The sequence below is a fragment of the Mustela lutreola genome, chromosome 9 (genome assembly GCF_030435805.1).
Source record: "Mustela lutreola isolate mMusLut2 chromosome 9, mMusLut2.pri, whole genome shotgun sequence".
Classification (NCBI taxonomy): Eukaryota; Metazoa; Chordata; class Mammalia; order Carnivora; family Mustelidae; genus Mustela; species Mustela lutreola.
This window is the reverse complement of record NC_081298.1, coordinates 115,210,921-115,238,573: the sequence shown is the minus strand read 5'-3', so window position 1 is coordinate 115,238,573 and position 27,653 is coordinate 115,210,921. Positions and strand designations below refer to the sequence as shown.

General features: G+C 44.5%; 1 protein-coding gene across 9 annotated transcripts in view; it reads left to right on the top strand.

The window, feature by feature from the left end:
- The window catches only part of RMDN2 (regulator of microtubule dynamics 2), a 71,786-nt gene extending 61,093 nt beyond the window's left edge, over positions 1 to 10,693 (top strand). For 7 of the 9 annotated variants that reach the window (XM_059188571.1, XM_059188569.1, XM_059188570.1 and 4 more), the window contains 2 exons: positions 2,270 to 2,319; positions 3,633 to 10,693. In XM_059188571.1, coding sequence (XP_059044554.1) covers positions 2,270 to 2,319; positions 3,633 to 3,666 — 84 coding nt within the window. In that variant the 3' untranslated portion in view covers positions 3,667 to 10,693. Of the gene's footprint in view, positions 1 to 2,269; positions 2,639 to 3,455; positions 3,581 to 3,632 lie in introns of those variants that run through there. The other 2 variants (XM_059188574.1, XM_059188575.1) reach the window with 2 other exon arrangements.
- The last annotated feature ends 16,960 nt before the right edge of the window (positions 10,694 to 27,653 follow it).

Here is a 27,653-nt window from a genome sequence, read left to right as displayed (position 1 = left end):
AGACTGGGGAGAGAGGAGATAATTGATAGAATAAGGTCCTGAGGAAGCCAGAGAGAGCACATCACGGTCCTCTTTTTTTTTTTTTTTTTGGTCATGGACTCAGTAGAAAACTCGATGGGTTTGTAGACTTGTCGGTTGGTGGAGAGCCAGGGCAGGCACCACAGAGGGAGAATGGGTTTTGCGCTCTCACTCATAGAGTAGCTGGACGTAGAACCTAATGTGGGTAGAAAATAAGTCAAAGCACCAGGAAGCTGACAGAGAACAATAAGGAAATAATAAACTGTAGCAGTTGAAAAATTGGTGTTATTGAGAATAATCGGATAAAGGGCCCAATAAGATAGGCAGTTGTATTCAGAGAGCAGGCTGCGTGTGTCCGGGGTAGAGCGGTTCTAGGTCATGACGCAGCCCAGGGTGTGCTCACGGGGGTGGTGCGGGAGGACATTGGTGATGAGGGGACCAGGTCCTGGGGCTCTGGGATCCACAGGCCATGGGGACAAGAATGTTTCCAACAGTGGTGGCAGACAGTGTGGAGAGTGATCCAGATCCCGAAGTCATATAAAAATAAACGTAAAGGGAGAGTGACCAGGAGTTTAACAACTATAAGAGATGGTAGAGGGGAACCCTCCTCCCTCATTGGCTCCCCCCCCCCGCCAGTAATAGCCCTCCCCCTCTCCCCTTCCCCCCAGAATATATTCTCTCAGCAAATGCATTACGGGTGATGCAAAAGTGACTTCAAAACAAGTCCCCTAACAGGCGTGCTAGGGAGCTCTGTAGAAGCGTCCGAGAAAAGGGGGGGAAGTGGGAGGTTGAGTCAAGGAGGAGAATTCACAGGCGAGCGGCATCAGGGGAGCACCAACAAGGGTTAGGGTGTAAAGGGCCTATATTTTGGATGATAACAAAGGGAAGCGTGATTGGAGGTGATGGTTTTAGGTGGCTTTGGGGACCAAAAAGCCCCACCAGTGTCCTCTGTACATAAAAACATAAATAAAGAGAATATTTGAATGGAAGCCCTGGGCAAGAGTGAAACGGAGGGATGGTGTGTGTGTGTGTGTGTGTGTGTGTGAGCGGGCGGGTGCCCACATTCGCCGCCAGTTGAATTGGGGTGGAAGTTGGAGGATCTCTTCTTTGTGGGGCATGAGTGTAAATATTGCTGCTCTGTGACCTTCATTTTAAATCTTTCATTGTGGTTTGTGCATTTTCATTTCTTTAGGCATCTAATTGAAATAATTCTCTCATTCATGTCATTATTCTGTAAGAAATGGATTCCTAGGAATTGATCAATGGGAAGTGTTACTGTATGTTCTAGCATCAGACCCCTAATAGCAGGCATCCATTCAGGACTCCTAGGGGCCAAGCACTCAGCTAGCCAGAGGGTTACAGAGATCAACAGGGATTACAGCTTATTTTTTATAAGTTCTTTTAAATAATACATTCATACACTAATCTGTTAATCATATTTTCTCACAAGCTTCAACAAATATTGATTTGGTAGAAGTAGACATCCTGTTGATCAGACACTACATTATGATTGAAACTATTGAAGAACTTCGGGGTTTTTTTGTTGTTGTTGTTGTTTTTAATGCTAACAGCTACTTCCAAATATTACTTTGTTTATTTTTCTTCATCTGTTCATTTTAATTTGTTACATCCCTTAAATTTTTTCCATTAGGTGCTCAATAAATGTTTGGGTTTTTTTGTTTTTTTTTCAAGATTTTATTTATTTGAGAGAGAGAGAACAGGAGCAGAGGGAGGGGCAGTGGAGAAACAGACTCCTTGCTGAGCATGGAGTCCGACTGGGGGCTTGATCCCAGGACCCTAGATCATGACCCAAGCCTAACCAACTGAGCCACCCAGGCGTCCCTCAATAAATGTTTGTTAAATGCAAAAATGTAGAGGCGTACCTGCCATCTGAATGTATCACTTCTCTTTCTAATCTCCATACCCGTTTTAAAGAAATAGCAACACATGTGCAGTACTAGAAAACATATTACATCTCTCTAGTGAGAGCAAGTGTGTCCGCTTACACAGAAGGCTCTCTTTTTCCCTGCATTCCCACTACTCCAGACCTGGTGGGGGGAACCCTGGAACTAGCTCTCCACATGACACATCTTCTCAGAGATCTGAATACTACCTGGATCTGAGAAATCTGTAATTTCCTTATAATGGTCCTTCAGAAAGTACCACCTCACTCCACCAAAGTTTGCTTTGAAACCCAGGGTAGCAGCATCACTGTGTGAAATTTCATTGTGTACTTATATTTTCTTTATAGGATACAGATGCGCAGAGAGAAGTGAAAAAAATAACCAGTTCCTTGAAGAGGTAAATAAAAGAACTTACTCTACAACAAATCAGATGTTGTCTACTAAAATTTAAACTCATCCAAGTTGCGTTTTTTTATTATCCTTTTTTTTTCTTTTTTGATGTAAGGGTATTGTGCTTAGATCTGAAGGTAAAACCACATTTCTGCAGAATGCATTCCAATAGTCGCACTACAAAACTAATCATGTTATTTGGAGAAATCAAGTTCCCATAAATGTCAGTACAAAATTTAAACATGTATGATTCATATTTTTCCTATCAATAAACTATAGTCTTCAGAATATTACTTTAAATAAAATACTTACATCAATTCAACAAATTGAACTCTAGTAAGTGTTTTATTGCTGCTTCAATGGAGACTTTACAAAACAAAATTTCATTAATGTAGATAATAAATGGGAAAAATGGGCAAAGGTCATGAACAAGTTGTTGACAGAAGAGGAAAAACAGGAGAGCAAATACATGGTAACTAGTAATCAGAAATGTGAATAAAATTACAGTAAGATACTGTTTGCTCATCAAATTAGCAAGGATTTTTTTCTTTCAAGAGATGCTCAGTGCTGGTCATGATGCCAGGAGTTGGAACATTCTCAACCACAGCTGGAGGAAGGGTATTTTGACACCAGCATTTGGTAAAATGTATCCTGAGCCTTAAAAATGTAGTAACTCCTAAGCTTTGTAATGTCATTTCAGGGGACTAGTGCTAAAGAGGGAAAGTACAATTATTTATCCACAAATGTTTATAACAGCATTCTTTACTACAGCAGAACACTACGTCCAACAATAAAAAAGCAGTTAACTGTATTAGAATCTAACCATGTAAGAATATAACTACAACAGGTTACTACTTTGACATTGAAAAAATTACCAGAACTGTGAAATGCACAAAGCATCTTAAGGACAACTTACAAGGCAGTGTACCTATTTGTATATGTATACGTAGTGTATACCTGTCATCTCATATACACATATACATGGCGTCTCGGCTGTATGAAAATGTGTGCAGAAGAGCATCAGTTGGAAAGACACGAATCTGGTAGCAGTTCCTATTTCTGTGGAGTTGTGTTTCTTTTTTTCCTGTATTTTCAATTTTTTAATAAACTACAAGGGTTTGTTTTTTTTTTCATTGAACTTAGCGATCTATAAAGATTCCTCACTACACCTGAACCAGCCTCATCCTGGAAATCAGGTCAGAAGTTGAATTTCCTGCTTGCTATCCCAAAGACACGCATACATTTGTACACTCAAAACTTCGAGCCCTGACCTACCGATGCCATTTAATCAAACTGAGCCAAATCCTCCCTCTTTTACAGTGACCCATCGAGATACCCAGATCGGTTCGACTGATTCTTGCCCAAACTCTGACACCCGGTCTCACATTGACACTGCTGGCTGGAAGGGACAGGAGTCTCAGTAGGTCCCTGCACAGAGCCCTGGTGTCCACAGGCTAGGATGCCTCTGGCTCTCTAAACAGCTCCAGGAATGTGCCAGTTGAGGCGGTGATTGCCACTAGCAACAAATGACAGAATCAACCACGTTGTGGGAGCAGCTCATCCCAGCAGAGAGCAGTGCAGAGACTTCTGCTAGGAATTATGAGGGACATCTAAGCGATCTCCGTGTGTTTTAACAAAATTCCTGTTGAGTCCCTGGAGTCAATATGCCTTCAGGGGACAAATTGATGTCCCTTGGTTAAGTGATCCTGTTTCTGGATAAGGACCCCATTGCGAATATAACACTTCTAAAAGTTACTTGAACCTTTAAAGCATTCAGAATTGTTGACACACTTAACAGTTTCTTCAGTAGGATGTTAGCAGAGGAAACCTCCCCCTCGTCATGTTATACTGGATCCCCTTCATGCCGTCTGGGTCACGACGGAACAGTCTCCACGTTCAGTCTGCCCCCGTGAAAAGTGGAGTCTTTTTCTCAGGGGGCAGCACTGTTTTACTTCTGCAGTGAACTTTACACAAAGGGAGTCATGTGAACTGGCTGTCGCTTTCTTTCTATGGTTACTTCACTCCACTTGTGCTGCTGACCTGGGAGAAGACAGAATCGCTCCAGAGCCCTTTCGGAATGATTTCTCCCCGGGGGTCCCTAAGGCCAAGCTAGTGACGCGTCGGCCACCACAAGGAAAACACGCAGACTCCTAAACTCCATGCAATTTGCAAAGTTATCTTTCTTACTGAATAATGAATGATCTTTGCTGGAACATGAAAAACTCCATTGTGCCTAATGGTTGTCAAAAAGCTGCTCATTTGATAATATTTGTATGATTTAGAATGATAAGCAGTGTTAACAGCTGCATGTGACCATGGAGACAGTCTTCTAGACCAACCTCATTTTCCCTTCTCATTTAGATCAGAGTCTAAGCTCTGATGCATAAATCACATGGAAGGGGTCAGGGAGCTGGGGACTGGCTGAGACAGGACTGGGTTCCAGCTCTCGGAATCTTGTGCTTTCTGTGGTCTTCTCTGAGCCCAGGACTTTTTACATTTAACTGATTGGAGCCCAGCCTGTCAGTGGTAGATTAGGGAACGGCTCTGGAAATGGTAACACTGCAGGGTATTAACCCGTGATTCTGCCTAGTTCAAGTGCTTTCCCTACCACAGTGGCCCGATGAGAAGGAACATTTGGTATTACCCTATTTACAGACGGGGCAGCTAAAGCAGGAGGCATTAAATACCATACGGAGCACGGGATGAGATTTGAACTTGGGCAGTCTGCTCCAGTCCGTGCTATAGTCGGAACCACTGTGCAATCCTGCCAGCAAATGGGGGTCAAGGGGATGTGGGGGTAAAAGACAGAAGGTAGAAGGAAAAAAGGAGAAAAAAAGAACAGGAAAGGAAGAAAGGGTTCAGTAAGAAAGGAGTGGGAGAGAGAGATGGTAAGGAAAGAGAACAAAGGTGAAAAAATCTTTCTTTGTAGTTTTTGGATATTGATACCCATTTTCTGGTTTCCTATGTTTCCAGCAACCTGTTGTGTATCTTCCCTTCTATTAAGTCTGTTTTCACATTCGCCGCCTTCTCCTTTCCCAAGATAAGGAAGGAGGGAAAAAGGAGGTGGTGAAACCTGCTTTCAGTGACTCGTTCACCTCGATCTGTGTCGTGGGAGAGCCTCAGTGGAGACCTTACGACCTGTTATTGGGCAGTTAACAACAATATTTCATTTCCCAATTAAAGACAAGTCACATTTTAGAACCAAATATTGTTCATATCTTGCTGTTTCGTGACTTCTGTAGCTCCCAAACCAGGATGTTGCTCTGGGTGCCCGAAGTCACATCCTAAGCTTTTTAAAAATAACTTTATTGGGGTGTAATTGGCATTCCACAATGCACATATTTCAGGTGGATAACTTGATGCGTTTTGATCGATCCATCTCTCTATATATATATCCCTGAAACCATCACCACAAGATAACAGACATTTGCATCACCCCAAAAGTTTCTTCACACCCGCTTGCAACCCCCCAATTCTCCCTGCACCTCCCATCCCCAAACAACCACCGACCTGCCTTCTGACACGACAGATTGTATTTTCTAGACTTTTGTATAATTAAGATTGTATATTAATTGTGTTTTCTCTTTTCTTGTCTGATTTCTTTCAACAAAATTATTTTGAGATTTGTTCATCTCATCATGTGCAGTAAAAGTTCATTCCTTTTTATTACCGGGGGATTTTTATTGCATGGATATACCACAGTTGTTTCTCCCCATTCATCTGTTGAACATTTGGGGAGTTTCCAGTATTTGATTATTACAAACGAATCTATGAATAGTCATATAAATTTTTTAAGTGGACATATGCTTTCATTTCTCTTTGATAAATACATAGGAGTAGAATGGCTGAATCATGTGATAGATCTCTGTTTAGCATTTAAAAAAATGGTCAGATTGTTTTCCAAAGTGGTTATCCCTTTTTATAGTCCCACCAGCAATGAATCAGAGTTCCACTTCCACCACCTTATTAACAACTAGGTATCGTCATTCTCCATAATTTTAACTACTGTTCTGTGTGCAGCGATTAGAATTTAATTGGGTCTATTTGGGGTTTTAGTTTGCATTTCCCTAATAGCAAATTACACTGAGCATTTTTTCATGTGCTTATTTGCCATTCATGTATCTTTGGTGAAATATCTATTCAAATTTTTTGTCCATTATTTTAATTGAGATACTTGTTTTCTTTTTTATTGAATTTTGAGAATTCTTTATATATTAAGTATGATAGAAGTTCTTTATTAGATAGATAATTTGTCACTGTTTTCTGTATGTCTGTGGCTTGTCTTTTAATTTCCTTAACACTGTCTTTGACAAAAGTTTTTCATTTTGATGAATCAATTTATACTTTAATGTATGTTGTTTTCGGTGGTATATGTAAATATCTTTGCTTAATATGAGGTCATAAAAATTCTCTCCTATATTTTCTTCTAAAAAGCTTATATTTGAGGTTTTACATTTAAATCTGTGATCCATTCTGGGTTAACTCTTGTATACAGTGTGAGGTACGGATTGAAACTCATTCATTGTGTATGTGGATACAGAATTGTTCTAGCACCATCTGTTGAAAAGACTGTTGTTCTCCCATCAAGTTGCCTTTGCACCTTTGTCAAAAATCCATTTTCCACACATGTACGTACTTTCTATTTTGTTCCATTGATCTATTCCATTGAGTATTAATGCCAACACCACACTGTTGACTACTGTAGTTTTATATTCCCTTGAAATCAGATATTATTATTCCTCCAGCTTTGTTTCTTCTCAAACTTGTTTTGGCTATTCTAGCTTCTTTGCATTTCCATCGAAATTTTAGAATCAGTTGTTTAATTTCTTTAAAAAAAAAAAGTAAGATTTTGATGGGCATTTTGTTGTTCAATTTGTCTCCTCAACTCAGGGAGATTGTGGGACTCCTTTCAGGCTCCCCCTCTGTTCATGATCTCCTGGAAGCTCTCTCAAAGCAATAACCCTGGGCAGATGCAGGGCTTATCCTGTCTGTTACAATCTCTCAGGGGTTACTGTCCTTTCTTTCCTACTCCAGGAAAACCATAGATTCATACATTTTGTCCATAATTTGGATTTTGAAGAAGAGAAATTGTAACTTCAGGAACACTTGTCACTCTGGAACACTTTCCAGTCCTCCAAGCCATTCTATTGTACAGCAAACTTAAGCATATTAAATTGTTTCTTAAAACAAATTTCTATAATATTCAAATGTATCCATTCTATAATATAAAACAAGTTGAGCAATTGTACTATGAAATTAATTATTTAATTAGACTTTGGTTTCTAACTCAGGTAATTTGTTTTTAAACAGCATTTTTACACTTTGGCAAATAAAGTTTGCATGTGAAGAATTAAATTATACCTTTCTTCCTCCTTCAGTACTTGAGATTTACACAACCCTACTAATTTAAATTTAGGAAACTTGACTAGGAAAAGAATCTGCTGAAAATTACAAGTAGAAACATCATTTAGAATTATTAATGTCACTCAGCTGTGCTGTTCATGGACCCCTCAGTGGGCAACCACTTCCTGTCAGGTAGACTAGTCACACCATGCTGTGTATGGAATCATCTGGAACCCAACATTGGTTGTCCTAATTTTTTAAAAGGTCCCAGTCAGGAGTGTCTGGGTGGCTTAATTGGTTAAGTGTCCAACTTTTGGTTTCGGCTCGGGTGGTGACCTCAGGGTCCTACAGTTGAGCCCCACACTGCAAACATCTCTATCCCCAGTCTAGGCCTGGCTCAAGTGACAGAAGCTCCATCATAAATCCTTCCTGATCCACATTTCTAGATGTGCTCTCTCCTTCCTCAAAATAGCAAGGCACTTCTTGTGTCCTTTGTCAGCCTGACTAGCCATCAGATCTTCAGCAAGGGGAGGACAAGGACCATCTATTAGTCACTTTTCTATTACCTATGTGGCTGTCTGCTCTCAATTAACACGTGTTCAACTAACCCAAACAACTCAAGAAACACAAAAGCACTTCACAGCTCCTAGGGTTCCTAAAAGAGGAGATTAAGGGTCACTTCTACCCTTGGGAGATGACGTGACAGGGAGCAAGCAGAGGGAAGGAGAGGAGAGCAGGGCAGGAAATGGATCCACCCTGTAGCTCAAGGGCTAGGCCAGAGGCAGTAAGCAAGCTCAAGGCAATGCCAAGACCAGTCCTTGACTTCAAATTCCTAGAACTCTCTTATTCCCCTAAAAACAACACAGACACGGGGACATTCCTTTTCTTTTCTTTTCCTTTTTTTTTTTTTTTTTAACTATAGCCTGCATTGAATGGAATGTGGACTGTATTCTAGACTTAATCATGGTGGCATTTCTAAGACCCAGTTGCTATTTTTTTTCTTTTTGAAATTTTAATTCATATTCCATTTCCAGGCTTCAGTTTGCAGTCTCTTGGTTTAGTAATAAAGTGACTCCTGCCATACCCCAGTGTGGAACTTAACATGGTTTAGAATGGTAGTGACAGAGGACTGTTCCTAACAGCCACCTGGTGAGAGCAAGTGCGGCTCTCGGAGGACACTTAGCCCTTGGTGCTTCCTGCTAACAGATTGGTAAATTTTTGAATGAGGTGATTTTTATTGCTTTCAGAACCAGTCCCATAGCATGTACATCTACTGATACGACATATACTATGTTTATAACATTGTAAAAGTTGTCTTGGGAATGTGAAAAAAAACAAAAAACAAAAAAACGCTCCTTTGTATTCATATCAAACTTTCACTTTTTCAAAGTGTTAGCACCAGATGTAACATTTCGTTGCAAGCCTTTTACTTGCTGAGGTTGGCAAGGACATGGTGCCATCTTAACTTGACCATGAGGAAACCGGAACGAGGTTAGATTTTCTGGAAGTCACATACCTAGCTAATGAGACAGTGGACACCGGACCCTGGGGCCCTGACTCCCAGCCCTGGTGTATGCAGTAAGGGAGGAAATCATATTCAGATCCATACAATCAGCTTTAAACCATTTTAGATTTAATGTACTTAGGAACTCTTTTTCCTTTGTTTATATTTACCTAAAAACTGCCTGTGGCCGTCTATCTTTTCTCAACACAAAGAATTCTTGAAATTCATGTAATTGTTAACTTAGCCAACCACACAAGTATCTCCCACAGTGGGAGAAATGGTTCATTGGAAAGGAAAACAGTAATTAAGATGGGCTTTGGATAGGGAGTGCAGTGTCCATAGAATATAAATTCATAGGAATGTCCTGGAAAGGTGCCTTACTCTACTCAGGGAACAATTTCTGTATATCTGGTGGCGGTAATTTCTCTAAAAGATGCTGCTCACAGTCATACTTTGTTTATATTTTAATTTTGATGTAATTATGTGAATCATCACTGTTCCATAACCATAATTTACATTTCAGAACATACTTAGTGGAGATTATGATCTATCTCGAAGTCACAACTCCCTCCTCCCCAAATCTAGACTGTTCCAATGTGGCTCACTGAGTTGGCCGAGAAGCTTGGGGATGAGGGGAAGTTTATTTAGATTTTCCCAAACTTAGGTGATTTTCACCTAAGTGAAAAACCCCCTGGTTTCTTTTCAAAGAGGATAACTTGCTGGGGGCACCCAAGCAAAAGCTGCCCATCACCTTCTGACCTCCCACCTTGTCTCGAACTGGAAATGCTCTCAGAGCAGGGACCACCTTCGGGATGCACAGGGCCCAGGAGGAATGCTTTTCCAAACCACAGTTAGCTAGACCCCAAATTAAGTGTCTTGTTCAAGAGAGGAGCCAGTGAACTGAGTTGGGTCTCAAAAGAAACATCCAACCAAGCACACCACACCATGGCTGCCAGGCTAGACTCAGCCGCCATCTTTGTACAGCACTAGGGCAGATGTGGGGCTGAGTTGCTCTCTGTCCGTCATCCCCCAGGCCTTTCTCAGAAGCGAGTGATATCTCTCACTGGTTCACCTGTCCTGAAAGTCCATTTATCAGAAGGGCCTCCTCCTTCTCTTCTTACTTCTTGTAAACGTTACATACAACCAAATGCATTCATGTGAAGCGTACAGGGTGATGAGTCAGGACAAATGTATACATCAAGTTAAACCCTACCACAATCGAGATATAAATATGTGCATCACTCCAGAAGGTTCCCTTGTGTCCCTCTAGCCCGCACCCCAGCCTCAGGCAACCATAAATCTGCTTTCTGTTACTATAGGTTGTTTTTGAGAACATCACATAAATGGAATCATTCCTTCTCCAAGCACATTTTTGAGATTCATCTGTGTTTTCGGGTGTATCAATAAATAGTTCATTCCATTTTGTTGCTGTGTAATACTCATAATTTGAATGTCATAAATCATTTGTCAATGCACCTATCTGGGGTTGTTTGCAGTTTGGGGTTATTATGAATAAAGCTGGTGTGAACATTCATTCACTAGTCTTTCAAGGACATGTTTTTATTTGGAAGGAGGAGGCAAAACCTAGGCATGGAATTGTCACATGGTAAGCCTATGTTTGCTTTACAAGAAACCGCCATGTTGCTTTTCCGATGGCAGCGCCCTACTGCATTCCCCTCAGAAATGAATGAGAGTTCCCATTGTTCCACATCCTCACCAGCACTCAGCACGGTCAGCCTGTCTTCAGTTTTAGCCATTCTAATGACGCATGATGACATTGCATTGTGCTTTTAATTTGCACTTCACTGACTGATGACTGAGCATCTTTTCATGGGCTCGTTGTCTATCTTCTTCCTTGACTCAGTTGCTCTGACTAGCAGATGGCACTAAACTCAAAAATCCTACAGCCAAAAACATCCTTCTCACTTGTGGGTAGCTTGTCATTTTTTCCTTCTTGCCTTAACACTGGCAGCACATAAGGAGGCTGACAGGAGCTCTGATTTGCCCCCTGCCCCAGGATGAGGTCGTCAGAACAGACCTTCAGATGAGCAGGTAGATGGATCCTGTGACATTGGAACAATGCTAGGAGAAGGAAGAGAAATCCTAGGTCCTCCTTCCCTGCTTTGCTCCGCTGTACTTACAGACACCCCACTGACAGAATCCCAACAACCAGTCATGAGTTTTCTGACCTCTTATAACACAGTCCGTGTTATTTTGTTATTCAATTGTGGGGTTTCTTTAAGATTTTATTTATTTATTTGAAAGTAAAAGCAGGAGAGATCACAGAAAGAGGAGAAACAGACTCACTGCTGAGTGGAGAGCCTGATGCAGGGCTCGATCCCAGGACCCGGCTCAGGCCATGAGCTGAACGCAGACGCTTAACCTACTGAGCCACCCAGTTGCTCCACAATTCTGTACTTCTTTGAATTGTTATTCACTCCATATGCACATGTATTCACTCCTTAAATAGATTAAAAGGCACTCCCTCTTATCCTGCTTCTGTGTTCCCGTGGTACTCAATGAGTGCTTTTTAAAAGGTTGAATTAAATTTGCCATTTCAACATATATGTTTCTTTTATACACACACACACACACGCATATAAACATATATGTGTATGTATATATTTAGAGAGAAAGGAAAAGAGAAAGAGAGAAAAAAGAAGGGAGAGAGGAAGCGAGAGAGAGATATGGAGGGGAGGCGGGAGGCCGAGATTGAATTGATCTAGATTATAGTCACTCCATGTGGACTCAAGCTTTTCATCTCCAGGACTTTACAAAATTCCTCCCCCAGCTCCCTACTCTTGTTGACAATGTAGAACAAACCACAGTTAGCCTGGGAATTATCTTTATGGAATAAATCAGCATATTGCTTTGAGTTTTTGTACTGCATGTATTAATTTTAAAAAGAACACATGTCTTGGTTCAGAAAAAAAATTTGCAGAAAACCAGACATCCCATAAAAAGTATTTGTTGTTTGAGATGTTTATCCCTCTAGCCATCTTTTCCTTTTTCTATGACTACAAAGAATACTTGTGTTTCTTGTGTCAGAATCACTCAAGACTTCTGGCAGTGGCCCCGACAGGAAGTCCCACTGTGCTGAAGCCATGAGTCATTATGAAGTCTGGTTCCCTCCCATCCTTTGAGTGGTCTGCACATAGGTGTGTCACTACCTTGCCTCTGCCAGAAAGAGCATCTTTCAACGAGGACACACTCTTTGTCCAAGGTGTGCTTCAGAGAGGCAGGACCCAGGCCACACAGGGCCCCCTCCATCCTTCCTCTGTCATATTATGATGCCTCCACACTTGGGGGTGTGACCGGGGAAACCCAGCATGTTGCTGCTTCCCTGAAACCATCCGATGTAGAGGAAGACATTCAGAGGGGCAAAGAAATCAGACTTTTTCAGAGATGAACTAAGACCTTCTAATGATCTATGCTTAGTTAGCCAATCTTCCATCAACTGATAAGATAAACAACATCCATTACGATAAAACTAAAGCTTTCAAGATCTTTAAGTGTCTTCTGCATTTGAAAAAAAACAAAAAGTTAAATTATATGTGGTAAATGTTAGTATTTTAATATAGTAATTTTATTACAATCTTACAAGCCCATTGTCTCCAAGCTTCTTTGATTACATGCCTGAGGCGATCAGTTTTTCAAAGCTGGCATCCCCAACATCTTTACATTCATTTATTTATAAATTACAAATATTAAAACTCTATTAACATATTTATGATAAAACACACACACATATAGAACTTTTCAAAGTATAGGATTGCCTCCTTGCTTGATTAAAAAAGAAATTCTTTAAAAAAAAAAGACTTTCTCAAAATGATAAAAAGATATTTATCTGAGTCTATCATGCTACAACACAGAATTTAGAAACCTTTGTACTGAAGTCAGGGACAAGACAAGAATGATGTTATCAGTATTATCACTTAATATTGTTCTGGAGGCACTGGCACTAGTTTTTTTTAAAGATTTTATTTACTGGGGCTCCTGAGTGGCTCAGTCGGTTAAGCGTCTGCTGTTGGCTCAAGTTATGATCTCAGGGTCATGCTCCCTGCTCAGCGGGGAGCTGGCTCTTCCCTCTGCCCCTCCCTCCCCCAGTTCATGTGCTCGTGCTCTCTCTCTCTCTCTTTCACTTGCTCTTTCTCAAATAAATAAGTAAAATATTTTTTTAAAAAATATTTTAATTAATTTATTTAGAGAAGCTGAGCAGGGGAGAGGCAGAGGGAGGAGGAGAGAGAATCTCAGGCAGACTCCTGGCTGAGTGCAAAGCCCTGCGGGGCTCGATCTCACCACCCCCAACATCATGACCTGAGTGGAAATTAAGAGTCAGACGCTTCACCGACTGAACCATCTGGTACTAGCCCTGGTACTAGCTCTGATTTAAAAAGACAAATAAATTCCAGAGTCCATTTGGAAGTACTATATTAACAGAATATAATAAATATTGTTATTTATGTAGGTAAATCAACCTGTATGCACAAAAAACCTGAGAGAAGTAGCTAAAAACCTATTTTCAAATATAAGAGAGTTTACTAAGACAGTGCAGTGTGTGGAGATCAATAGCCATCCCCGGTATGAACAGTCGGTCGGAGAGGTAATGGAAGCTAAGCCCTTATCGACTGTAACCACCAGACAGAGTCAAATCCCTAGCAGTAAAGTAAGAAAGTGCCTGATGCACAGTGGAAATCTAAAGTCCTCAAGGGTTTGAACAAGTAGAAAGACCTACTGCATTCTGACTAGAAGACAGCATCCTGGAGTTACCAAAGCTTCCTCAGTCGATCTACAAATTTAGTGTAATTCCCATTAAAATGCCAACAAGATCCTTTCCGTATCCTAAGAGTCATATAGAAAAACAACAAGAAGAATAGTTGGGAAGACCCTGAAAAAGTCAAGGAAGGAAGGGCAAACAGATAGGAAGCAGATATTCCTACCAGATAGGAAAAAATGGAGCCTAAAGCTCTAAGAATGAAAGCAGTTTTGTGAATGAATCGATGACCCATCAGTGTGGAGAGGCTGTAAGTATACCCAGATACATGGGCCAATTTAATATAAATCAAGGGGGCACGTAAAAGGGATTGTGCAGTAAAGGAGCCCTTAGGACAAAAAAAAAAAAAAAAAGGGGGGTCGGAGAGATGGACAAGAGACCCGCTCCCCAACCGTGGCACGGTGGCTCACTCTGGGCATCACCCGGGTCACAGGGACCCCCCCACCCACCCAATTCCAAGCATCACTGTGTCAGGAGCTACAAGAACATGTGGAAAAAGAGCTTCCCTGGGCACACATGCAGGGGACCCTTGTTGATGGGCCCAACCTGAGGATAAAGAAAGAGGTGCCTGTGATGGAGAATCACGGAGATCTCATCACAAAGAGATGGAGGTGTCACCTGGGGACAGCCACCACCTGCAGGACAGTCTTACCAGGAGCCCAGAGGTAGGGCTCCGTACGCCCAGCAAGCCAAGTACGTGTAGTCGAGCTACTGTGCCCAGCTCCCGGGCTTCCCTCAAGGAGAGCATGAAATGACAAACGCGAGTACACTTTGCAAACTCTGGTCACAGACAAGTGTTCACTTTGCCTTGAGTCTGGCTTGTAACAAGCACGCCCCTCGCTGTTGCCCCCTATCCTTTCTGAAGGAGCCACAGGATTTGTAGACCCAGCAAGAATCCAGATTCCCTTCCCTGAAGAAAGCTAAGGTTGGAAGCCAGGGAATAATCAGCACCCTGCCCCAAACTCAGGGCCGCGAGCAGGCGCGTCGCCCTCCCCCGCCCCACCCCGGCACCGTCCTGCTTCATTGGCCTTCCTCTTGGCAAGCAGCAAGGTGTTGTGAGGAACTTGATGAAAACACAGAGCTCCAGCCGGGGCAGGGGAGCAGGAGGCTTTCCTGGAGGCGGATCCAACATCAAAGCCCTCTTCCTCCGAGCGGACATGTGTAACTCTTTAGCTGGTCTGATAACACATACAGAGACAGACTCTCGGGTTCCTGCAGGGAGAAATCAGAGCCAGAGATGTGCTGGACCAGGCTGGCAGATATGCAGAAGTCTGATGAGAAGCAACTGGACCAAAAATCCACAAGGCTGGTGGCCACGGCCACTTCGGGGGTCCTGGTGGCCAGAGAGTAGGAAGGGGGGTGCAGAGCAAAGTGCATAGGAAAATGTGCCGCCTTATCCCCGGATAGCATTGATTTTCCATCAGTCAAGGCTTCCGGGGAAAGGTGGCATGATATAAAAGAGAAACCAGTACAATGTTCAGAATCCGATTCCGATCCAGACCGGCCCTCACTCCATGCACAAAGTCGCACCAGTGACTTAACCTCAGTGAGCCTTGGCTTCCCCCTTCATAAAATGGTGCTAAACATTCTGACGATGCAAGATTTTGTGAGAAAGTTTAAATAAACGCAAGGAAAATAATTGGCATTGGGACATGGAGAGGATTTCTCAGCTTCCCTATCTTCCCAAGATGTTCCCCCATTGCTTTTTATCCCCATAACCCTGTCCTCTCCCTGGAGTGCTTGTCGACTCTGCCTCTAGATTCTGGTTGTTGAGCGAATGTCTGCAGAGACGGGCCCGACCACGAGCTCACGGCCTCGCAGCCCAGAGCGAGGGCCGGACAGCGTCCATGGACTCTGTGCGAGTCCTGGGGGAAGACAGCCCGCTGCTGCCACTACTGCCACATGCACACCCGCTGGGCAATCCGCATCAGTGCCCTTGACTTAACAGAGTCTCCAAATGAGTTCAGAATCCTGGTGTGTCTTTCCCGAACTTGCATATTGTGTTCAATCACGTTTTCGGGTTCTCCTTAGTGGCCGAGAGCTTGAAAGAAACTCAAGGCAGGAAACTCACAAACTGCTCACGGAAGACACTGTGTGAAATGCTTTACACCCTCTGGCTCTTGTCCCCCACCCCCCACAAGGCCATCATAGGTGATAAAACACAAGCTCCCCGAGTCTCAATAACTACCACAGTGTGACAGACTTTAGTGCCGGCCTGGGCTGGGAGTCATTCCCAGAAAGACCAGAAAGAGAGGTGAGGGAATGAGAATTGCAGGAAAAGATTAAATGCAATACTTTGGAGTGTTTTGTAAGCCTGTAGAGCTCTGGAACCTAGGGGTATTTTTTTTGTTTTTGTTTTTGTTTTTAAGATTTTATTTATTTGACAGACAGAGATCACAAGTAGGCAGAGAGAGACAGAGAAGCCAACTCCCTGCTGAGTGGAGAGCCCAATGCGGGACTCTATCCCAGGACCCTGGGATCATGACCCGAGCCGAAGGCGGAGGCTTTAACCCACGGATCCACCCAGGCGCCCCGGAACCTAGGAGTTTTGCCTTCACTTGCAAGTTGGGCGTCCAGAATGCTGGCTGTCTTCTGTCTCTTGTCTCCTCTTTATTCTCCCTGTTCCCTTCTTTTTTTCCATTTCTTCCCGCAGTTAGACCACGGAAGGCACTTACTGCCTCCGGTTAGCCAGCAGAAATCTCCCGATCCCCGAGGGAGCCCTTCGCGGACTTTCTACTTGAGGGCCTCAGCCTGGCCTTTCGGGGAACCCGGGGGCGGCCTGGTCCCCCCGGGGCGTGCTGGGAGCCGTGGTCAAGGCCGCCGCTAGCTGCCGGTCTCTCTGCACCAGGCGCTTGGGCCTTCCTTCCCTTGGGGAGGTTTTGGTTTTTCCCAACAATCAAATAAGCCGAGTGTTCTGTGTAACTCGTTCGGTTATCTTGGTCCATGGGGGAAGGAGCCGAGAAAAACGGATACTCCTTGTTGTGCAAGCTGTTTTCTGGGAAATTCAGCACTGTCTCCTGCGTGGCTCAGGGCTCCGGCCCGCTGTCTGCAGCCTGTGCTGGGCGGCCGTCTGCGTCTGCAGGCGAGGGCCCCCCCCCCCCCCGCACTGGGGGGGGGGGGGGCATGGTCTGCCTGTTCCTTCCAACTTCCTGAGCTGAGGTTCAAGCACGCACCTTCAGTCTCTGTACCCACAGCTTCTAGAATGAACCCTGCCCCACAGCAGGCACCCAGGGCAAGCCTTTTGAAATCAAAAGGAAATGTGGGTTGATGACACTGGGACCTTGTCAGAACCCCACAGGGTTGAGACTAACAGGTAGACCTTGGGACAGGTAGAGACAGACACTTTGGTCTCACAGACCCGATTGTGGAGTCCGTATCGAGGACCCGCATCAGGTCTTAGCCTTGACCAGACCAGCCCTGCCCTGAGAGGTTCTGCCCCCTCAGCACTAGGAGGGTCAGGCCTGTGCTTCTGGGCCAGTATGTCCCCTAGAAGCCAAGCTGGAAGTGTAGGGGTTTTTTGCACCCAATCTTGATTTGAAATTTTTAAATGATGATGAAAATACAGTAATGGTTTTCTTAAAGCAATGGTTAAAAGCCAGATGCTATTCAACAGTCCATAATACACGTAATTCATATATATGTGTGTGATTTTAATGCACATGATTGTCCTGGAAAAGTCAGTCTTCATTTTGGGATTGTCCTTTAGGGTTTTACTCATTTGGGATTGGTTTCATTTCACAAATGCAAAAACTATTGTCCAGAGAGGTTAACCTGCCTAAGGTCATAAAACTAGTGAGTCACAAAACTCAGAGCTGCCTGGTTCCTAAATCTGCAGGTCAGCTGTGCTGTCGATGGCAAGTGACAAGGCCTCGGAGCATCGCCAGGCACTCATATTTTTTCACTTCTTTCTCAGAAGCAGTGACTTCCTTTACATGAGGGGCACAGTCTCTCCTATGTCACCCCTGCTCCTCTGAGACATCGTTTCTGTGTTGATGGAACAGTCCCCCTTTTCACTCCTGCTGTTAACCAGAAGGCCCCACTTCCACAAAGGGAGGAATCAGGTTTGCTGACAGATGAGGGAAGACCCCTCTTCCTCCCCTGCCACAAAATCTTCCACTGTCTGAGGCTGAACTGTGTGTTCGCTGAGGAGTCAGGAAGGATAGTAGGGAAGGACATGAGCTGGCCCTGCCCTCCCAAGAACCTAATGTCTCCTGTTTCACTCCCGGCCCCCAGATGCCAAGGATCAGACCCTGCTTCGAGGAATCAAGCAGACAAGGAAAGGTAATGTGCCCAGCGCCATGTCTGACAAAGCCACAGCAAGCCCTGCTGGTCTCCTTCCCACCTCCCGGTAGCCCCTCCTCTCCTCAGGCTGTCCCGCCAGGCCACCCTCCCAGCGGGGCGCCCCGCACTTCCGGCTCAGTCCACAGTCGTGTCCCAGGCAGGTGAAGACCCTCGTCCTCTGGCACCTGCCGGACAAGCAGGGATCCGCAGGTTCAAGTTGGGGGAAGGCCAGCGTCAGGAGGACAGAGAAATGCCAGGAGGTAAGTTGTGGAAACACTGAGGATGTAATCTTTCTTCACAGATGAGTGATTTCCTACCCAAGTGTGTGCGTGCATGCGTGTGTGTGTGTGAGACTCAAGGGTAGCAATTTATTTTTTTATTTTTTATTTTTTTAAAGATTTTATTTCTTTATTTGACAGAGAACACAAGTAGGCAGAGAGGCAGGCAGAGAGAGAGAGAGAGAGAGAGAGAGAGAGAGAGAGAGAAGCAGGCTCTGCACTGAGCAGAGAGCCCGATGTGGGGCTCGATCCCAGGACCTGGGATCATGACCTGGGCTGAAGGCAGAGGCTTTAACCCGCTGAGCCACCCAGGCGCCCCACAAGGGTAGCAATTTAAATCTGAGATCTTATTCCCTCCATTTTACACATGAGGGAATGGCTACTTAAAGAGATTAACTTGCACAAATTCACACATTTCTACAAACTGACAGAGACTAGATTTGAACTCATGATTCGACACAAACGCTCAGCCCCACATTACAGGAGCTCCGTGTCCCTGGCCCAGTGTCCCCACGAGCTGTGCGTCCCACATTCCACTGCCTTCTGAGGGTCCTCACTCCTACAACCGGCTCCCTTCTGTCCTGCCTCACCCCCTCTTCTCTCTAGGATCATGGGGTCCAGCATACACATCTCCTAAGCATGACTTACTCTAAGTATGACCCTTGACTGTACATTTCCTTCCTCACGTCCCCACTTACAGCCTGAATTTCTCTGATTCTCCTCTTGTGTTCATGAAAAGGCAAGCAACATCACCAGTCCATTACATTGTTTGCAGCTTTCAGATGTTCTGGTGGAGTCTTTAAAAGCCCATGGGAGGGGCGCCTAGGTGGCTCAGTGGGTTAAAGCCTCTGCCTTCGGCTCAAGTCATGATCCCAGGATTCTGGGATCGAGCCCCGAGTCAGGCTCTCTGCTTGGCCGGGAGCCTGCTTCCCTTCTTTCTGACTACTTGTGATCTCTGTCAAATAAATAAATGAAATCTTTAAATAAAAAAAAATAAAAGCCCACAGGACCTCTGTCCTGGCTGAAGGGGAGGCAATCTAGTTTTTAATTGGGCAGAACAGCTGCCCTGGATATCCTACCATGGTTCAATTTCTAATAGAGCTCCTGGTCACCCCATTATGAACTTGGAACCAAGAGAAGACATGACCCTGAGTGAAGGGCACATGGATTTCTTAAAGATCAGAGGGCCATTCACTACGTGGTTTTGAGTGATGACCATAACTTCTGCATCCACTGTATTGGAATAATCACATGTTGTTCTGTTGAATTATTGTGATTTGTGTTGTTATCTATAGGATCTATATAAATAAAAAGCCAGGGATGCCTGGGTGGCTCAGTTGGTTGGGCGGCTGCCTTCGGCTCGGGTCATGATCCTGGCCTCCTGGGATCGAGTCCCGCGTCGGGCTCCTTGCTTGGTGGGGAGCCTACTTCTCCCTCTGCCTCTTCCTGCCATTCTGTCTACCTGTGCTCGCTCGCTCGCTCTCTCTCTCTGACAAATAAATAAAATCTTAAAAAAAAAAAAAAAAAAAAAAAGCCAGGCCGTCAATATAAAAAGACCCTAAAAAGTTGGGACCACTCTGAGAGCAAGCTGCTCCTTGAAAGACATGAATTTAAGAAATCTTATTTAATTTTGGAAGATTAGGCTTAGGATTGTTATTTATGGTTTCCCCCCAACATGCTTAATCGAAGCATCATAATTTGAAGTCAAATAGCAACTCTTAATCTGAGTCTAGTTTCCCAGCTGTGAAAAAGATTCGCCCAACTTCAAAACTCAAGCTGGATAACCTCCCACCGTGGTTGATGTCTAAGTATCAGAGGGAAATGAGAGAGGGGAGCGGCGTCCAAAGAAGGCTCATGGGTAATCCTGTGCTTTTGTGAATCTTCCACCTGGAAGAATTACCTCGAAAGTATCACGAAGGGTGTGTTGTTTTTAAGGGCCAGAATCAGAGAGGCAGAGAGGGAGAGCAAGTTAGAACACAGCCTCGTGGGGCTGGCTGTACCCCGGGGAGCGAGTCTCTTCAGGAAAGACATCCCCAAGCCCAGTGACAAGGACTAAGATGTCCTTCAGGGCATGAAACCTCATTAGCTCAGGCTTCATCAGTCTGGAATTTATTCAATTAGACCAAGTCTGGTTTGATGTTTATCTTCGATTTGCCAACCGTTTCCTTCAAAGGTCATGCAGAATCGTAGCAAAACCAAATTGCCGGGGGAGGGTTGAAGATATAGTTGACCCCTGGCGGTCAGGTGGGATGTGTCTGGAGGTGTTTGTGAATGGCAGCAGTTTCACATGCCCTCTGTACAATGCAGTCAGGTGGAAATGGAAATTCTGAATGACCTTCATTTCCTTAATGATTCTCCATAAGCATTGATGAGCCTGGCTAAGGATCCTTCTTTGTCTGATGACCTCTCTGTCTTATTTTCATCACCAGAAATTATTGTTTGTCCTGGGGACATGTTCTACAAACTTTTTCTCTTAATCAGTTTCCAAGAATTTGAGGACCCTGAAGTCAAGTAGAAAATATTAACGCTATTTTGACATAAGCAGGTGGGCAGTGGGCTGGGTTCACCAGCTAATGGATTCCCTGCCATCCCCCAGCCTAACTGGCCATGGGATTCAAATCTGTGTCTCATAAAAATCACCATATAGAAACGGATCCTTGGTCACTAACTCCATGACTGCCAAATCCATAAATGTCAAGGCTCTTTGTAGTACAAAGCACTGGTTCTCAATCTGCGTTGTTATATCTTAATCACCGTGAGATTGAAAGGCATTTGTTGATAAAAAATAAAGTACCAATAAGTACAAATAATAATGTCCCTTAAATATAAATGAGTGAGGGGCACCTGGGTAGCTCAGGCAGTTAAGCATCCGACTCTTGATTTTGGCTCGAGTCATGATCTCAAGGCCGTGAGATAGAGTTCCAAATTTGGCTCCCAGCTGAGCATGGATCCTGCTTGGAATGGTCTCTCTCCCTCTGCCCCTCCCTGGCATGCTCTAAATAAATAAATAAACAAAACAGTGGATTTAAAATTGTTCCTACCATAATACATCTTTTTCACTTGGCTCATGATGTGATTTTTTGAGTGAGAGAAATAGTGCACAGCCCCCTCTCAAAACCTTAAGACCAAACAGCCCGCAGGTGGCTGTTACTGGTGTATTGTTAACAGCTGAGTATCTCAGCACTTTTAGCTGAAATGTCCTGGGCAGTGCGGGAGGTTTCACGGGAGTTCTGAGAGTACACAATGTCGAACCCATGGGCCAGAGCAGGAGAAAGCTTCAGCAATGCTGCTGAAGAGAGAATGCAAGCTGTTTCCAGGCCCTCCGAGACTAGTATTTATTTTTTCACAGATGCATGAAAAATCAAGATAAAAGTCAGTCTCATCGCTGAAATGGTTCCCAAATAGCACATTACTAACCATACAAACAAGTGCCCACTCCATGTGGATTATCACAATCCACAAACATGCCAGATTCATTCATCCAACAGGTATTTACTGAGCAAGGACAAGGCACCATTCTAAGCCCTGGGGACCCAGCAGGGAACCAGACAGACCACCAGGCCCTTCCACAGCTCAGCGCCCAGCCAGGATCTTTTCAGCCCTCTTTCCCAGTATCCCGTCTCTCTGGTCAACCCTGAGCATCTTCCCAGGCCCAGCTCACAGCGAACTCCTCTGCAGAGCCATTCCCGACCCTCGCCTCCCCACAGTCCTTAGGTGAATCCGGTATTTTCTGATCTCTATTCCCCCTGCACCTCATACAAAACCATTGCTGCATCCATCCCACTGCTCGCGTGTGTCTCCTCGAACAAAGAATAAACACCCCTGGGGGCGCCTGGGTGACTCAGTGGGTTAAGCCTCTGCCTTCGGCTCAGGTCATGATCCCAGGGTCCTGGGATGGAGCCCCGCATCGGGCTCTCTGCTCAGTAGGGTGCCTGCTTCCCCCTCTCTCTCTACCTGCCTCTTGCCTACTTGTGATCTCTGTCTGTCAAATAAATAAATAAAATCTTAAAAAAAAAAAAAAGAATAAACACCCCTGAAACAGGAAATGTGTTTGCTTTTTCAGTAATTTTCTCTTATCACAAAATCTAACAGTGTTTAACAATGCTTAGAGGCATAAGTTGGATGTGAATAAATGATCTGAATGTACTAAAATGACATTTGATTTACTCCACTCTGCATGGAAGATCCTATGAGAGTTGCTCAAAAACACACTTCAGAGTGTCCCCTGTGACCATATAAGACAAAGAATTTTGTTTATCGGATTGTTGCCTTAGCTCAGGCTATGTCTAATAATTGTGAAGGGCACTCTTTCAGATGATACAAGCTTACAGACACCAAATCCTTCGGGAAGAGGAAAATATGTAAGAACTTCAAGTGCCGACACACAATCTATTTCTTTGATTCTGTTTCAACGATGTTACCGCACCACGTGCGTGGATCTGAATGTTGCCTGAACGTAACCGCTGTGCTCTCTAGTCTGTCATCAGATGCCTACATTTTCAAACAGCCTGGAATATTGCCTCAGTAAAAAAAAAAAAATGCCTGGCACCTGTTTCTGCTCTCGAATGACCTCACCTGGGGTGATGGCTTTGTGGGTTCATGTCTGTCTGTGAAGCAGCCACAGCCTGCTAGAACCTGCCAGACGGAGGCCAGGACAGTTGGAGACAGGGGAAAGTGGCGCCCGGGGAAGTGTCCTGTCAGCCACAGTGGGCTGGTGGATGTTGAGGAAGTTATTATCAATATTCGCTGGTGCCTCGAGGCGTCAATGGTATAGACCAGGAATGGCACCCATTTCCTGTTAGAGCCAGAGAATAAATACTGTTGGCTTTGCAGGCTTCATGATCCCCATCACTTCTCAACTCTGCCTCTGGGGAAGGAAAGCAACATAGACAAAAAGCAAATAAATGGATGTCTTTGTGTAAATCAAGCATAACTTGATTTACGGACACGGAATTTTGAGTTTCATGAAATGTGCATGTGTCACTAAATACTATTCTTCTCTTGATATTTGCCAACCATTAGAAAATGTAGAAATAAGTCATAGCTCACAAGCTAGAAGAAAAAAAAGTCATGGGCTGGATGCGGTCCGTGGGTTGCAGTTTGCTGACCTCTGGTGTGAAGCACAGAAGGTGGCATCTGACCTCTGGTGTGAAGCACAGAAGGTGGCATCTGTCTAGACAGCAGGTGATCAGTGGAGCCCGCTGAGGCTATGCTAGTGGTGTTAGAAGAAGCATTCCAGAAATATTCAAATCATATTAGCGGCGTTAGAGAGCTACATCAAGTGTTTGAAATTTAACTGTTTTCTGTGGAAATAATTGTGCTCCTCACGTGCCTTGTTCCTTTGCCCTGAGTTGAGTTTTCCACTGGGAGCATGAGGTTCCCCACCTGTGAGAGAAGGCCAGGCTGATACCAGTCAGCATCTACGGGCTCCGGGAAGAGGGTAAACGAGCCCGGTGGAGAGTCTCAGAGAGCCACAAATCACAGTCAGTCACTCCTCATCCTGCAATAGAGCTCTTCAGGTCAAGACTTCAAGCTTTGTTCTGCAAGGGAGAATGGGATTAGGAGAAGATTCTCCCTGCATTGCGACCCCCAAACAGAGGAGAAAAATCAGAGAAGGAACCATTCAAGTGTCGTTAGTTTCTACCTGCTTCCCCAGCTCCGAACAAGCAGAGGACGTCAGGACCAGAAGTCTTTGTTTCCAGGGGACTCGTTGTCCCAAGGCAGAGGTGAGGGAGAAGTAAAAGCAGAACTTCAAAGCTATGGGAACGATCATTGTTAATCTCCTTGTGTGGAGCTAAGTTTCCCACCAGGTTATCACTGTATCAGGTCCTCTCCTCTCGTTTTCTCAAGATGTTGAGTGTTTTGTGCTTTCAGACTGAAGTACTGGCCAGTTTTCTGTTTCAGATCCACCTCCTCCAAGAAGTCTTCCTTGATTTCCTACCCTGAACTGGAAAATATAAATATTTCCTTCCTTTGAATTCCTGCAGTAATTTATCTGTATCAACCTCAAGGTTTTTGATACATGTTTTTCATATTATATTTATCTTCAGACCCACTTGCTGAAAGAAGCAAGTTCTCTGAATCCTCCCTGGGCAACATGCATTTCTTATCAGGGCACCTTACTTCAATTAGACACTAAATGGATAGCTACCACTTGGATAAAAGAAAAAAAAATCCAACACGTTGACAAACTAATTCACCTATAGCAGCGCAGTTCAATAGAACTTTCTGCTGTGATGGAAATGTTTTATATCTGTGCTGTCCACGGCAGTAGCCACTAGCCACACGTGGCTACAGACCACCTAAAATATGACTAGCATGACTAGGGAGATGAAGCTCAATTTTTTCCATCTTAATTACTTTAGATTTAAATAGACACATGTAACTCATAGCTATTTTATTGGACAGCAGGTCTATACAACAATAATTAACCAATTTTGTGTGTGTGTGTGTGTGTTACTTATTTGGGGCAGTGATCAGATCCCACAGACCCCACAGACATTGTGTAGAAAACCTAGTGGGATGATTGGATGTCCTACTTCCCAAGGAACATAAAGATGCCCATCCTTACATTCTGTGGAGTGAGGTCCGTTAGAGACAGACGTTAAGCCATAAACAAAGAGGAAAGGTTAGGTTTGTGTTATATTAGCAGGAAACATGTGCTGTGAAAAAGAAAAAAAAAAAAGAAAAAAAGGAAACACAGAAAAGGTAGAATGAGATAAGGTGAGCTGAGAGTGTCTGGTGGGTGGTGAAAGTAGGCTGCATCAAGAAGGTGAGATCTGGGGCGCTTGGGTGGCTCAGTCGGTTAAGCATCTGCCTTTGGCTCAGATCATGGTCCCAGGGTCCCTGAGATGGAGTCCTGCATTGGGCTCCTTACTCAGCAGGGACTCTGCTCCCTCTGCTTGTGGGCTCTCCCTCTCTCTCTCTGACAAATAAATAAAATCCTTAAAAAAGAAAAAAATTGAGGTCTGAACTCTGACTACAGGAAGGAGCAAAGTGACAAAGGAATTGAACCCTGCAGAGCCCAGTGGTGGTTCTGATTCATGGACTGAACCCCTGCCACATGATCACAGAGAAAATGAGGGAGGGAGGACAGTTTTTGGTGGGTTTTGTGAACAAAGCTTTGATTGGTATTTCCAGAACCATCTTGTGAAGTTAAAAATGAAAACTAAGTGGCAAGCAGCCTTGTTCTGCTCTTTACCACAATGAGTTTCTGGAAACCACACTGGAAAACAACAGTAAAAAACCAACCTTATTCCTCCACCTCTTTGTCCAGCCTGTGTTTCCCAACTTTTTCCCTCGGTGTCAATGCCAAGTGCTAGGGAAAACCGCGTGCCAGCTGGATTTGCTTGGAGGCTGTGGAAACTGCAGAAGCAGAGTCTGAAGTTAAAATGAAGATTGCTGAGAAGGGCAGGAGGAGAGCCGAGGTGCCCCGTGGCCCCCTGAGGTGGGGCAGCAGTGAAATGGGGGGTCGGAGGGGAGCACCCAAGGCGGCATCAGAAGGACCAGCACAGAGCCTGCCAGCCTCAAGGGAACTGTGGAAGTCTCAGCGCTGGGTGTGACCTGTGCTCTGGTGTCCCAGCACCTGGACAAAAGCCAGAGCTGACAGACACAACCACAAGGCAAGGCCCGTAGAGAAAGCCTAACCAGCCGCACAGTACGAGACCGGGGATGCGAGACCCAGGACACTGTAACCCAGACTGCTTGCTCTTCCCCACAAGCCCACGGAAATCAGGGTGGAAATCCTTTTCAATCAAATACAGTAAGAGTTTCATTCAAGGGCCAGAGGTAGAGTCTGTGAAATATTCCAGAAGAAGATCCATTAAGTGCTCCGAAGCATCAAGTTGAAATACTTTGCTGCTTAGAAAGTGGGAGAATCCGCAGACCATTTGAACTTGGATTTTTCAAAGCACCGTTGTCGAGTATGTTAGCGCCGACATCCTTAGGCATGTAGAGGGCCTGCTCGCTGGTGATTCTCCGGGAGCTGTTTCAGTGCTCCCAGGGGAAGACGATGGAGTCTGGGAGTCAGAGGCAGGAAACGGTCTGGACCATACTGATGCCATGTGGCAAAACCAAAAGCCAAAGCTGCATAAGGACTTGCCTGCAACATCTGTCATTGGGCGTGTTGAAGTGATTTTATTTCCAGCTGTGGCCTGTGACTCATTAGTGACCACAGAATCAATTTAATGAGTTGTAACCAGCCTTTTTTTTTTTTTAGATAACTGATTTATTGTCTGAAAATTGTGTCGGTTATTTCCTTCACATAGGCTGGGAGGAAGAGGATGCTTGTCCTTAATTCTGCTCCTTGCCACCTCCTCCAGAAAGGCCTCCCTGACTACGTATAGAGTTCCCCCACATGCACATACAAACACATGCACTTACACACCCACACACGGACACACACACTCCACTCTGTTCCATTGGCTTTACAGCACTGGGACACTTACTACTAACTGAAGTCTCCTTCCTTCCTTTCTTTCTTTCTTTCTTTCTATCTCTCTTTCTTTCTTTCCTTTCTATCTTTCCTCTCTCCAGGTCTACCCCACTAGAATATCAGCCCCAAAAGCTCAAAGCCAAGTATCTCGATCGCTGTCTTATTGTCAGTGCCCAGAACAGAGCCTGCCACACTGTAGATGCTCAGTTAACTCTGATTTCAATCGCACCGAGTGGCAGGCTCCCACTCTTGACTTGTAGCTGCTGTTGTTCATCGGAAATGCTGGCGTCCTACTTCCCGGTTCTGCCTCAGCCAACAAGGACTCAACTCGGGCTGTGACCCGGCTTCACACACCTGGACTTGGCCTTTGTTCAGTGCTTCTCTGTCTTCCAGCAGCTGCTGTCGTCTCTGCCAACCACCCAACAGCTTCGCTGAAACTCATTTGCACCAACTCTCCTTCAAAAATATTTTTCAGCCTATTTTAATGTAGAGCTTAATAAGCTTTAACACCGAAGCTATATTGCCACAGTCAGAAACCCCCCAAAACTCCACCATGTTCTGTAGCCCCAGCCCCCTCTGCCCCTAACCTTCAGCAACCTGTGGTCTGCTCTCCATCACTTTAATTTTGTCTTTTGGAAGACTGTCGCAAAACTGGATTCATACAGTGTATGACCTTTCGAGGATGGCTTCTTTGACTCAATGGTTTTCCCTCGAGATTCCTCCAAGC